The sequence below is a fragment of the Alnus glutinosa genome, chromosome 9 (genome assembly GCF_958979055.1).
Source record: "Alnus glutinosa chromosome 9, dhAlnGlut1.1, whole genome shotgun sequence".
Classification (NCBI taxonomy): Eukaryota; Viridiplantae; Streptophyta; class Magnoliopsida; order Fagales; family Betulaceae; genus Alnus; species Alnus glutinosa.
Genome location: NC_084894.1, coordinates 12,210,709 through 12,224,348, shown reverse-complemented (window position 1 = coordinate 12,224,348; position 13,640 = coordinate 12,210,709). Strand labels below are relative to the sequence as shown.

The following is a 13,640-nucleotide window of genomic DNA, read 5'->3' as shown; positions in this document are numbered from 1 at the left end:
AAATAAAGGATAGGAAAAACTCTCTGACTCTCTGATCTTATAAAATTCTCTGATTCTCCTCCTCGTGGAGCTCATACTAACTTGATCGTCGGAGGGGGCTCGGCCGGAAACCCCGCCAGTCCTTTTGTCTTGCAGGGCGCAGAGGAGGTCGTTTCAAGGTTTTCCACTTCCATTTGTTCGGGGTCCGAAGACCAACCAGGAGTTGACACGTCTCATATCCGAAATTTAGCATCAACACTTTGGCGCCGTCTGTGGGAACGACGTGGTCACATGTTCCCGCGAATACAAGAATACTTGGAACCTTCTATGGTGAGTACATGGTTAACCTGAAGGAGTATGACTGAAGAAAATATGCGTGAAGAAGCAGGGAGTTCACATGACCCCTAGGCAGAGATAGTCCGCTTAAATGAGAAAGTAGCGCAACTCGAGAGGGAGTTGCAGGAACGAGACCGAACGGAGCGACCAAAAACTCAAGAAGACTTGTCACAGGGTGATCAGGTAAATCTCGAACGTGAAGATGGACGTTCGGAAGAAGCAGTCGAAGGTGATAGTGAATCCAACAGTGATGCCGAGCTTGCCGACCTTATGAGGAAGAATGAGAAGGTGAAAAATGAGTGGGCTCATAAATTAACTAAGTTGGAGCGACAGTGTGACTACTTGATGGGTTCCACTCAAGCAGGAATTAAAGGGAAAGCTTTGTTGACTGATAGCTTATTTTCTACCTCTGTGTCCCTCTTTACTGACCGTATAATGTCATGCCAACTCCCAAGTAAGTTCAAAATGCCTAAAATACCCGTGTATACAGGATTGGGGGACCCTATTGAACATTTGGCAAGTTTTCGTGCGCACGTGGTGCTGCACGCTACTCCAGATGAGGTTGCGTGCCGAGCTTTTCCCCTTACTTTGGCAGGGGGAGCTCGGGAATGGTTCAGGACTTTGCCGCCCCGCTCGATCTCGAGTTTTGAAAGCCTTGCCAGGAAGTTCGCGTCCCAATTTATGGCTGGCGTTGTCCGGAAGAAGCCCGCTCAACAGTTAAGGACCATTAAGCAAGGACCTCAGGAGTCATTGAGAAGTTACTTGCTCCGCTTCAACCAAGAGAGATTGGCCATGGAGAGTCAGAATGAGCAGTTCATCCACTATGCCATTTATCAAGGAATCAGGAAGGATGGTGCCCTCATGGCGGACCTGGCAAGGAGGTCGGCTGAAAGGTTGCAGGAATTTTACGATTGAGCAGAAGAGTTCGTGAACCAGGAAGAAACCCTCCGGGCGTTCCGAGAAACGGAGGAAGCTGATAAAGGGAGTCACGGGGATGGAGGAAGATCGAAACATGGGGCCGCTCCATCAAGGAAGGAGTTTACTCGGCGTAAACTCGTCAAGAGGGTTGAAAATTACAGTTGGACGCCTGTTAATGCCCCGGCTAGAGAAATTCTTATGGAGATCAGGAAAGACCCGAATTACAAGGATCCGTCGCCAATAAAGGGCCGGCTGCACCCGCGCAATCGCCACAAATATTGTCACTACCACGACTCATTCGGCCACTGGACCAACACATGCATTGCTCTAAAGGAGATAATCGAGAAGTACATAGCTGATGGTAAGATGACACGTTTTCTGGGAAAGCACGAAGATTTGACAGTTAAACTCCCGCCAGACAGATCAACCGGAGGCCAAGGTTCGTCCGGACGGGATGCGCGTCCGGGGCGACCCCCGTATCGCCAAGAGAGGAGGTCGGTTCGACAACCTGACAGAGATTTCCGGGCGGAGAGGGCGCCTCAACGAGAGTGGAGTAGGAGTCACGGCCGGCAGGATGGGTCGGGCGATTTCCCAGAAATTCAGACTATAGCTGGAGGTTTCGGAGGAGGGGACGAAACTTATTCGGCCCGAAAATCTTATGCTCGAGAGATGAGGGAGGTGTCCATTTATTCGGTCGCAAGGCCGCTGAAGACTACAAAGCGAGAGAAGCTGACTATCACCTTCTCGGATGAAGACTATGAAGGGGTTTACCTGCCCCACTCTGATGTCTTGGTGGTGACCATGGTGATAGCGAATCATAAGATACATCGGGTCTTGGTGGACAACGGCAGTTCTGCCGACATCCTATACAGGTCAGCCTTCGATCTGATGAAAATTAGCAAGGATAAAGTTTCTGCCTTCCGTTTCCCTTTGGTAGGATTTGCTGGAGAGCAGGTGATGCCTTTGGGATCGATTGAGCTGCAAGTTACCATTGGGAGCCCCCCAACACAGAAGACGATTCCGGTGAAGTTTCTTATAGTTGATCAACCATCGGCTTACAATGCTATCTTTGGAAGGACAGCGCAGGCCGAGTTAAAGGCGGTAACATCGATACCTCATCTTTGCATGAAGTTTCCGACGGATGATGGAGTGGGAGCAGTCCGGGGGGAGCAGAAAGCAGCTCGTAAGTGTTATAATATCTCTTTGGGAAACCCTTCCCGAGGCGCGTGCCCTGACACAAGGGTGGGCCCTTCAAACAAGTAGCAATTACAGATGAGGAGTCCGACCGGAGAGTTGGAGGATGTAATGGTCGGACCCCATAATCGGAAGCTTCGGATTGGAGCGCAACTTCCGGAGGCAAAGAAGAAGAAGTTGGTGGAGTTTTTGTGTGACCATATTGATGTCTTCGCCTGGGAACATAATGAAATGCCTGGAATAGATCCCTCAGTCATCGAGCATCAATTAAATGTCGATCGGAATTGCAGGCCAGTGAACAGCGGAGAAGGACTTTTGCACCTGAGCGCAACCAAGCGATTGTGGATGAGGTACAGAAGTTGCTTGAAGCTGGGTTTATTCGAGAAGTTGACTATCCGGAGTGGCTGGCTAATGTGGTATTGGTGAAGAAAGCGAATGGAAAATGGAGGATGTGCGTAGACTTTACAGACCTCAACAAAGCTTGTCCGAAAGATTGCTTTCCCTTTCCCCGGATTGATCAGCTCGTAGACTCGACAGCGGGGCATGAGGTGTTGAGCTTTATGGATGCTTTCTCCGGTTATAATCAGATACGAATGGTGGAATCCGACCAGGAGAAAACCTCATTCACGATCGATCGAGGGCTATATTGCTACAAAGTAATGCCGTTCGGACTGAAGAATGCTGGGGCCACATATCAGAGGCTTGTGAATAAAATGTTCCAGGCACAGATCGGACGAAACATGGAAGTGTATGTTGACGACATGCTAGTTAAGAGCCTGACCTCGTATAATCATGTTGCGGACTTGGCGGAGGCATTTGATACGCTGCGCAAGTACCATATGAAATTGAACCCGCAGAAGTGCATGTTCGGTGTTGATTCTGGAAAGTTCCTGGGATTTATGGTGTCGCAGAGGGGAATCGAGGCGAATCCTGACAAGGTGAGGGCCATCTTGGAAATGCCATCACCCTGGACTACAAAACAGCTACAGCAGTTGACGGGAAGGCTAGCGGCACTGAATCGTTTTGTTTCTCGATCCTCGGATAAATATCTGCCTTTCTTTAAGATCCTAAAGAAAGCCTTCAGCTGGACGGAGGAGTGTGAGAGAGCTTTTGCAGAGTTGAAAACCTATTTGACTAATCCCCCACTCCTGAGTCGTCCAGTAGAAGGAGAGATCCTCTATTTGTATCTCGCGGTCTCACGGACCGCGGTCAGTTCGGTTCTAGTGAGGGAAGAGTCAGGCAAGCAGAGGCCGGTATATTTCACGAGCAAGGTACTGCACGGAGCGGAGGAACGATACCCCCGCATAGAGAAGTTGGCATATGCCCTTGTGATCTCGGCACGAAGGTTAAGACCCTACTTCCAAGCACATGCTGTCCTAGTATTAACAGAATACCCTCTCCGAAAAATATTGCAGAAACCGGATTTGTCGGGAAGATTGGTCAATTGGGCGATCGAGTTAGGGCAATATGATATTGAATACCACCCTCGGACGGCTGTAAAGGGGCAGGTTTTGGCGGATTTCGTAGTAGAAATGAATGAGACACCGGATGTGGAGGAACTGCCAAAGGGCTCAACTTGGATTGTCTATGTAGACGGCTCGTCGGCGGGGGGAAGATGTGGGGCTGGGATAGCTTTCCGGGGTCCCAATCGGGAAGAATTCCGATATGCCCTCAAGTTCGGATTTGCTGCTACGAACAATGAAGCCGAGTATGAGGCCGTGCTCTCGGCCATGCAGATTGCCCAGGAAATGGGAATAATGAATTTGGAGATCCAGAGTGACTCGCGCATTGCAGTCGAACAAGTGAATGGGAGTTATGCTGCCCAAGAAGCGAGGATGTCGCAGTACCTGGACAAGGTAAGCCAATTCTACCTTTACTTTGATAAGGTTGTTCTAACCAAAGTCCCCAGAGAAGAAAATGGCTTGGCGGATGCTCTTTCGCGCATCGGTTCGGGGACAGACCCAGTAGTGACTGTAGGAGGCTGCAAGATCTTGGTTAAAGCTCGCCCAACAATATCGTCGAAGGCAGAGGTAATGCAGTTGAGCGAAGCGGAGCCTGAATGGGGAACGGAAATTGTGCGATACTTGAAGATGGGAGAGCTCCCCACTGGGAAGACAGAAGCTCAAAAAGTCATTCGGAATTCGGCTCGCTATGTGCTGGTCGGAGGGATTCTTTACAGACGTGGATACTCTCTTCCTCTGCTGAAATGTTTGCCGGATGAAGATGCAAGTTATGTTTTGAAAGAGGTACACCATGGTGTGTGCGGAAATCATTCAGGAGCAAAGGCGTTGGCAAACAAAATCATAAGGGCAGGATATTATTGGCCGACGATGATCAGAGATGCGAAGGAAATGGTGAGAGCGTGTGACGCATGTCAGAGGTTCACCCGTGTATCAAACAGCCCCCCCGGAATATCTTCATTTAGTTACTTCGCCATGGCCATTTGCTAAATGGGGGGTCGACATCATCGGACCCATGTCGCCGGGCAAAGGTAACCGAAAGTTCATTGTGGTTGCGGTCGACTACTTCACTAAATGGGCTGAGGCTGAGGCATTGGCCGCAATAACAACTGAAAATGTTATAAAATTCCTTTGGAAGTCCGTAATATGCAGATTCGGTATCCCATATGATATGGTGACCGATAATGGAAAGCAGTTTGATTGTGACCGTTTCCGAGAATGGTGTGCCGAGCTGGGCATAAGAAAAAGCTTTTCAACCCCCGTGTTCCCGAAGTCCAACGGCCAAGTTGAGGCCACCAACAAGACACTGATCTAGATGTTAAAGAAGAAGCTCGGCCCGAAAAAAGGAGCCTGGGTTGAGTATCTCCCCAAAGTACTCTGGTCCTATCGAACTACGGTCAGAATTGCTACAGGGGAGACCCCATTCGCTTTAACCTATGGGATGGAAGCAGTAATTCCTGTGGAAGTGGGATCACCAAGCTTCAGGGTAGCCCACTATAATCCGGGGTTGGATGAAGAAGGAGTAAATCTACATTTGGACTTGTTGCAGGAAAGGCGTGAAGATGCCCATGCAGTGTGTGCAGCTTATCAGAGCCGAGTAGCTAAGTACTATGATAAGAAGGTCAAACCTCGGGCATTCAGTTTTGGAGACTGGGTCCTGCGGAAGGTCAACCTAATGACTAAAGAACTGGCTGATGGAAAATTGGGCCCAAAGCGGGAGGGGCCATACCGGATAGTCAGCTCCAGCAAGAATGGGGCTTACCGCCTAGCCACAGGACAAAGGAAAGCAGTGCCAAGGGCCTGGAATGTAGATCATCTTAAAAAGTACTACTTTTGAGATTTTTTGTTCCTGTAAATTAACTTCTCTATTTCAACCGCATTAGAGCCAACCATATGAATGTCCGACCTCGGACTTGGCCCCCTCCTGCTTTCGGACAGGGGGGTGGAAAGGAACCCGCCCTTAATAGGGGACTAATGGGAGAATGTCCGACCTCGGACTTGGCCCCCTCCTGCTTTCGGACAGGAGGGTGGAAAGGAGCCCGCCCTTAATAGGGGACTAACAGGAGAATGTCTGACTTCGGACTCGGCCCCCTCCTGCTTTCGGATAGGGGGGGAAAGGAGCCCGCCCTTAATAGGGGACTAACGGGAGAATGTCCGACCTCGGACTCGGCCCACTCCTGCTTTCGGACAGGTGGGTGGAAAGGAGCCCACCCTTAATAGGGGACTAACGGGAGAATGTCCGACCTCGGACTCGGCCCCCTCCTGCTTTCGGACAGGAGGGTGGAAAGGAGCCCGCCCTTAATAGGGGACTAACGGGAGAATGTCCGACCTCGGACTCGGCCCCCTCCTGCTTTCGGACAGGTGGGTGGAAAGGAGCCCGCCCTTAATAGGGGACTAACGGGAGAATGTCGGACCTCGGACTAGGCCCCCTCCTGCTTTCGGACAGGGGGGTAGAAAGGAGCACGCCCTTAATAAGGGACTAACGGGAGAATGTCCGACCTCGGACTTGGCCCCCTCCTGCTTTCGGACAGGGGGGTGACGTGGAGACCGCCCTTGAGAAGGAACTTACAGGAGAATGTCAGTCCCCGGTGCATCTGTCCCCGGACTTGGCACCCAACCTGGTTTCGGACATTCCGAACTTAACAACGGATTAATGTCCGACCTCTTCGTTTTGGGTGACATGGGCTTATGCTTTTCTTATTACAAATCCCTCCGTCCCTTTTCAGTAGGAACGAATGGATTTGGGGGGGAAGGGTGAGGTGAGCAACCCCACTCCTTGTGACGTTCGTGTACTTTTATTTGGTTGTGTTAGTTAAAAGTGGAAGTGAGTGCTCGAAAATAACAGAAGAATAATATTTAAAGGAGACATTTTAAAGCAGAAAAAGAACATGCTTATTGGTAGAATACACAGTTACACGTTGTAAGATATTTAGGCCAGCGTACATGAAGGCAAGTCATGTGGTAACAGGTCGCTGGTCTCGCTGTTTTGAACAGTTGGGTTCCCGTCCTCCTGGCGTGTCAACCCCTGACAGCGTCTCCATGGAGATGATTTCTCATCTTCCCTCACCGCCAGCGTCTCCATGGAGAGGAACTCGTCGTAAGGGCCGACGACTCCCGACCGGGCGTGATAAGCAGTGGAATATCTCCAGCGTAAAGCCGGAGATCGCGCCTCCCTTACTAGATAAAGCCGCAGATCGCACATCCAAGTGGGTCAAGATGCTAGAATTGGGAACTAAAGTGCAGAAATGGGACACTCCTGGCTTCATGCCTAAGTGTTGGAACCGCAAGAGCATCGCGACTCCAAATGAGAGAAGGTAAGTGTGAGAACTTGAAGTGGAAATGTGATGGACGAGAGAAGTCTGGAGGTACATATATATATGCGCGAAGTTGTTTAATGCGTTCACGATTCCCGCGATGGCAGGTATACCTAACGCTGAAAAGCTAGATTAGAAAAGAATTTGGGCCGGTAGCCATTAATTGGGTAAGGCTAGACAAGATGGTTATTAATGGCTGCAATAAATGAAACATACAGTTTCCTTTTCATTAAAAAATAAATAAATAAAGTGAAACAGTACATAGATATTTTAAAAGAAAGAAGGGGTTATCAGGGGTTGCCGGGGGCGCTGCTGGAGGAAGGAGCCCCTTCTCCTCCAAGATGGGCGTTCCCTCTCTCCGGAGATGGCACCGCTCCGGACGCAGAGGAAGTAGACCCTGACTTTGAATTTCTGGCGGGAGCAGGTTGGGAGGTTTCGGACTCCAGTCAGTTACGTGGGGGAACTGATCGACTCCTAGTTTGGCCATGGTCTCCAAGGCCTCGTCCGGGATCTGAATGGTCCTGATATCGAGATCCTTAAAGGACTCATCACCGGGCGGGGCGCTTTTAGTGACACCCCTGTAGTGCTCGAAACCCCAGTTGAAACCCACGGCCTATGATGCGTCTCAGAGTTCCGGAACCCGAGAGAGCTCCCTTGTAAGCTCGACCACTTGGAGATGAAGCTCTTCAATTCTCTCCACCGCTTCTCTCCTTTCATCGAACGCGCTGATCTGAAGGTCGAGGGCTTGCTTTTTATCCGAGATAGCCTGTTCGAGCTCCGACTTAACCTGGTCCCTGGCAGTAAGTGCCACGCCTTTCTTGGACAACGCTTGATCCCTTTCCCTAGAGAGCTTCTCCTTGTCGAACAGGGCTCGATCTCTCGCCGCCTGGGTTGATTGCAATTCGGATTTCAACCCTGAATTTTCGGCTTGTAGAGACTGGATGGTCGCCTCAAGTTTGAAGATTGAAGCTCGACCTCTAGCGTAGCCTCAAGTTTGACCTTCTCGGACAGTGCGTCCTTTAGGCGAGCTTGGGCTGTAGACAAGTTGCTTTCCAGAGCCACCATGTCATTGACCATCCTTTCACAGCTGGTCAGGGTGCTCTGCAGTGTACTCTCTCGGAGCTCGGACAATTTCTGAAGCCTGAGCCGATGCTTTTCGGATTTGGCCAAGGCCCTCCTCTGCCCCCTGGATTCCTCTTCCAGCTCCTCCACACGAGCCCTTAAAGACCGAATGGATTCGAACTGGTTTTGTTCGGGGTCGCGGAGACTTTTCCAAGATGCGGCTACGTCCACGGCGAACTAAACAAGGATAATGCATCAATGCGTGAGTCGAAATGAGAGATAAGGTACTATCTAAGCGGAGATTATCAAACCACGTACCTGGAGGATCTTTCCTGTGAGCTGTTCGGCGTAGCCTTCCACTGGGAGCTGCCCGAACAGTGGACTATAGTCCGGGGTGACCAGTGAGCTCAGAGCTTCCAAGGGACATCCCGCCAACCCTTCGGTTTTGAAATCTGGCCGTCGCCCGGTGGTTACAGGGATGGTTGGAGGGGTAGAAGTTGAAGTTCCGGGGACCGCGTGGGCTGAGACCAGAGTCGGGGATTCAGGTCTTGTGGATGAAATAAGCATCGGCGGGACCCGCTCGAGTGCCTCCCTTTCGGAAGCCACTTCTTCCTGTAATTTGTTAAACTCTTGAGAGAAGGTGTCCGGGTCTTCCCCCAGTAGTGAGTGAGTCGGTGACCTGCCGGGGAGAACTTCATCCCCCTCAACAACATTAACACCGAAGGACAGTTCGGCCTCCGGGCGACCAATCGGATCATCTGAAGAGGGCACAAGCGTGGTAGGCGAAAAGAAGTAGTAATCAGAAGATTCCGGTTGCTCGGGGGAGCATAAACCTTGGCCATGGCTAAAATCCGGCCGACCATGAACCCGCTGTCCCGCTGGGCTTGAAGTTTTTTGGGCTCGGGACCCTCGTCGGTCTCTGAAGCGACCCTCTTCCCTTTCTGCTTGTGTGGAGGAACCTCATGTCGAACAGCTGAGCCCTCCGCAGGTCGTGAAGGGGGGTTGAGCTCGACTGGAGAAACGGTGGAGCGCCTGACCACTTCAGTGGGAACGGCAGCAGTGACCATGTCTTCGGTGACATCCTCGAAAGAAATGGGGGGTGAACGAGTGCTTAAACCAGGGGAAGGGGGACCCGCACGATGATCTCGGGGAAGGATCGTCACAGCCGGAGAAGAATTCCCCTCCTCTCCCTCGGATGAGGCTTCAACTACTTCGTCGATCTCCCTCATGATAGAGTCGTTGGAACCGATCGACGAATCGGAAGATAACCCGTTCGGGGAAGCCCCAGGAGCTCGGGAGGCCGGGGCCTGTGGGTGATAAACCTTTGAGGAACGTGTCCTCCTGGGAGACTGATCGGTCTGCCTCCCTGAAGTGCTCCCTTTTTGGGCGGCCTTCTTCGGAACCTTGCCCGGAACGGGTCTGCAGGTCGTTACAGACCACCCGGCTATCGGAGCTCCCCGCTTATCCAGGATTATTTTTTGCTTTGGGATTTGGTACCCAAAGCACTCATTCAGGCTCTGAACTGAAACGAGGTTTTCGTAGTCGATCGACGACTGGACTGCCCTAGCCGAAAAGGAGAGCATTGTGTTGACTTCTTTGATTTTGGCAATGCTAAACGTTGGCAAGATCCGTAAGTCGTTGACCAACGGCCTCCACTCTCTGGGAACCCTTTGGGAGTCTGAAATAGCCGACTGGAAAGGGCATTCCCATTCTCCGGAAACCCAGAAAAACTGCTGCTCCAACCTTTGTTGTTCCCATACTTGCGCTGATTGAGGTAGATGAATATCGGATCTTGATGCACTCGCAATTCGACGACCCCGTCCTTGGTAAATGGGCGGTATATACTGAAGAACTAAGCGGCATCCATCTCAGTTCCGAGGACTTACCGCCGCAGGATAGATGACGCCACCACGTACCTCCAGCCATTTGGAGCGATCTGGCTGGGGGCTACCCCGAGGAACGCGTACACCTCGCGAACGATCTTCGGGAAGGGGAGTTGTACCCCTGCCATAAGCATTCGCTCTGTCAGGGTGACTTCCCCCCGGTTATTCCCAGCGATCCGGGCTCTTGAAAGAAGACGCTGACAGACCGGCCGATATCGTAAGCCCTCCGAAGAGTTGCCTCGTGACTCGCCAACCAGGTCGACTCTAACCGGTCTTCCGGTGGTACCAAGCGAACGGCCCCAGATCTGACAGTAGAAGGAGGAACGACGGCCAAAGGAACAGGCTCTCCAGGGGTGTCCACGTGACCCCTGGTTACTGGGTCTCCTCTGCGAGTGATGGCCATATGGTGGTCGGAAGAAGCAACGAAGAGAAGAAGCTGAAAAAGCAAGAAGATGGAAACAGAATGAGCGATGGAAGAGATGACCAGAGTTGAGGCCGAAAGGAGATATTTATAACGAGGCCAACAGCCTCTGGAAGATGAGGGGACGTGACTGTCTGACTGATGGCGGCGGGCGTCCGATAGTGTCAGCGCGGTAACCGAAAAGGTATATTCCAGTCATTGAATAATTGCCTATTTTAGGGGCCTCCAGCTTAAAAGCTGAGTACAATTAACCAGTGTGAAGGCATCCCAGCGGCCGCCCGATTCGAGCGGTTGAAATTCATCCCTTGTTAAGGCGGCGTAAATGCCCACTTTAAAGGAGGGTAAGTAACGGACGCGTTGCTTCCTCATCCTGAAGAGGAGTGGATATAATGCCAAAGAGTAATTGGGATAGCTGAGATTCATAGCCAGAAATCGCAACATTGAGGACTTAATTCATGGGGCCTAAGCGTCAAGGAAAGATCAGTGTTAGGCCTGACCTCTGGATTTTCCGGAAAGCGCCTGTGGAATTCCCATCTCCTTACGAGAAAGGAGATGAGAATTCGGGGGGTAATTGTTAGGGAAATTTCCCAACTAAAAAAAAAAAAACATTTTTAAGGACCCCGGAAGAGCACAGAGTTCAACGGCTATAACAGGATATATCCGGACGGAGGAAGAGGAGGAATAGAGCATTAAATAAGGGCTTTTATGAAGGAATCACTTCATTAAAAACTTTGATCCTGCTAATCAAAGACAACCGCCGCCATATGGGAAAGCACGAACTGTAGAATGAGATGACCATCTGAGACCGCCAAAGGGAATTAATTGAGAAAAGATAAGCATCTCAGGATAATAAATAGCAGTACGGATAAAGAAAGGGGAGAAAAAGAAAACAGATAAAAGGTGATCAACACGGAAAAATAAAGGATAGGAAAAACTCTCTGACTCTTTGATCTTATAAAATTCTCTGATTCTCCTCCTCGTGGAGCTCATACTAACTTGATCGTTGGAGGGGGCTCGGCCGGAAACCCTGCCAGTCCTTTTGTCTTGCAGGGCGCAGAGGAGGTCATTTCAAGGTTTTCCACTTCCATCTGTTCGGGGTCCGAAGACCAACCAGGAGTTGACACGTCTCATATCCGAAATTTAGCATCAACAGTTACATAAGGATAACATCATTTGAATATAGTCTCCAGATTACATAGTATCGATCTCTTAGATCAAATTACTTAGTTGTATATTTAAATATTTGAATATGTGTAGCTTCCTCCTTTATTTTCTCAACTATAAACTCTATATAAGGATAATACAATAAAAGGTTTAGGTAAGTTTGCCAAACCATTCTTCACGTATTGTTTGTTTCATGGTATCAGAGCTTCTATAGCTCACGCTTGATCCTAAGTCTTCCACTCATTTGTCCTTTTTTTTTTCTTTTTTCTTTTTTTTTTCCCTCTTTGTTATTATCCTCTGTCTTCCATGGCTCCACCTATCTCTTCATCTCCTATTCTTGCTAGTCCCCAATCTATTATCCTCCAACCCGTACCCACGCTCTCTATTCCCCCACCTGCTATACTCCAACTTGCGATTTATGCAGCTCCATTTAATTATCGAAACATTGCACAAATTGTGTATGTCAAATTGGATGGTCCTAATTATCAGAGATGGCTCACCCAGATTTTACCCGTGTTACAGAGTACTGAGCTTTTAGGCATTGTGGATGGTTCTCTCCCTTGCCCTCGCCAATTTACTGCTGATGCTTCAGGAACAGAGACCTCTGTTGTGAATCCTGAGTTTTCTCTTTGACTAGGAGGGATCAATACCTTCTTAGTGTGATCAATGCCACTCTTGTAGAAAAAGTTCTGTCTATTGTCTATGATATGAACTCTACTCTCTAGGTATGGACACATCTTTCTAACAAGTTTGCTTTTTCAGTCTCCATCCAGAATCGCTCATCTCAAGCGTCAGCTTGAAAGTCTTACTCAACGCTCATCATCTTATAATGATTTTCTGCAATCAGCCAAACTATGGGCTGATTCATTGGCTGCTGTGGGCAAACCTCTTGTTGATGATGATCTGATCTCTTATGTCATCAGTGGCTTAAATCATGTTTATGCTCCTTCTATTACATCATTATCTTTTGCTACTAGGGACAACACTATCACATTTGATGAGTTTCAATCTTAACTACTCTGTCACAAGATTTTTCTGAATCAACACTTGGCATCATTTCCGAGCCTTGCTCATGCTATCTTTACTGTTGTGAGTTTTAAATTACTCACAAGCACACGAATCGTTTACAATATAGTATATGTGCAAGTGCGAGGTCGAATCCACAGGGAATTGTGTTGCGAAAATTAATTTTTATTTAAACATACAACATTACATGATAAATCAATAAAAATGCAGAGATATGTGTATGACAGAGAAAGAGACGCAAGTCTTAAACCTGTAGAGATCACGTCTGGATGTGTCACTTAACTGTCCGGACGGCTACTGCTAGGTCGGCGTACGGCAAGACTACTCTTGTTCGGACGTAAGAATAGGTCCGTTCGGACGCTTCACATTGAAAATTTGAAACTAGAGAAAAATTTGCAGAAAAATATTTTTCTCTAAAGTCAGCTTCAGAAACGCATATATAATCCACTGATAAAGCAGTCAAATAACATTGCAAAAATATGCAAAGATATAAATGAGAGTTAAGTATTTAGTAAGCACAAATTTCCCTGCAGATAGAAATTTTAAATAGATTACTCAACTCATGCAATGCGTGTATGTGTGAAAGCTTTTTCAATAAGGTATGAAGTTCACTGATATGACTTAAAGCAACTGGATTTTCTAAACAAGAGAGAAAATCAATGATAGATCAGTCAAAAGTCAAACCTTATCTTACTATGGCCTAGCCACCATTATCTGATACACTTTCCTAAGATGCAGCACCTAATTATTTTACTTGTACCATGAAGGACAAGATAAAATTTTTACTTACACTATGAAGGACAAGATATAAAGCTAACTCAGCACAGAAGTAGTGAATATAAGCATATAACAAGGAATTCAGAAGAATAACTACTTGTTTCTT

General features: G+C 48.8%; 1 protein-coding gene and 1 pseudogene across 1 annotated transcript; both read left to right on the top strand.

Annotated features, from left to right (window-relative positions):
* Positions 1-270: 270 nt before the first annotated feature.
* LOC133876773 (uncharacterized) lies at positions 271-2,496 on the top strand. The gene is made up of 3 exons (XM_062315019.1): positions 271-309; positions 388-1,188; positions 1,252-2,496. The coding sequence occupies exons 1-3, from the start codon at positions 271-273 to the stop codon at positions 2,494-2,496; spliced, it is 2,085 nt and encodes a 694-aa protein (XP_062171003.1).
* Positions 2,497-12,616: 10,120 nt separating this feature from the next.
* LOC133878721 (small nucleolar RNA Z247) lies at positions 12,617-12,741 on the top strand (annotated as a pseudogene).
* The last annotated feature ends 899 nt before the right edge of the window (positions 12,742-13,640 follow it).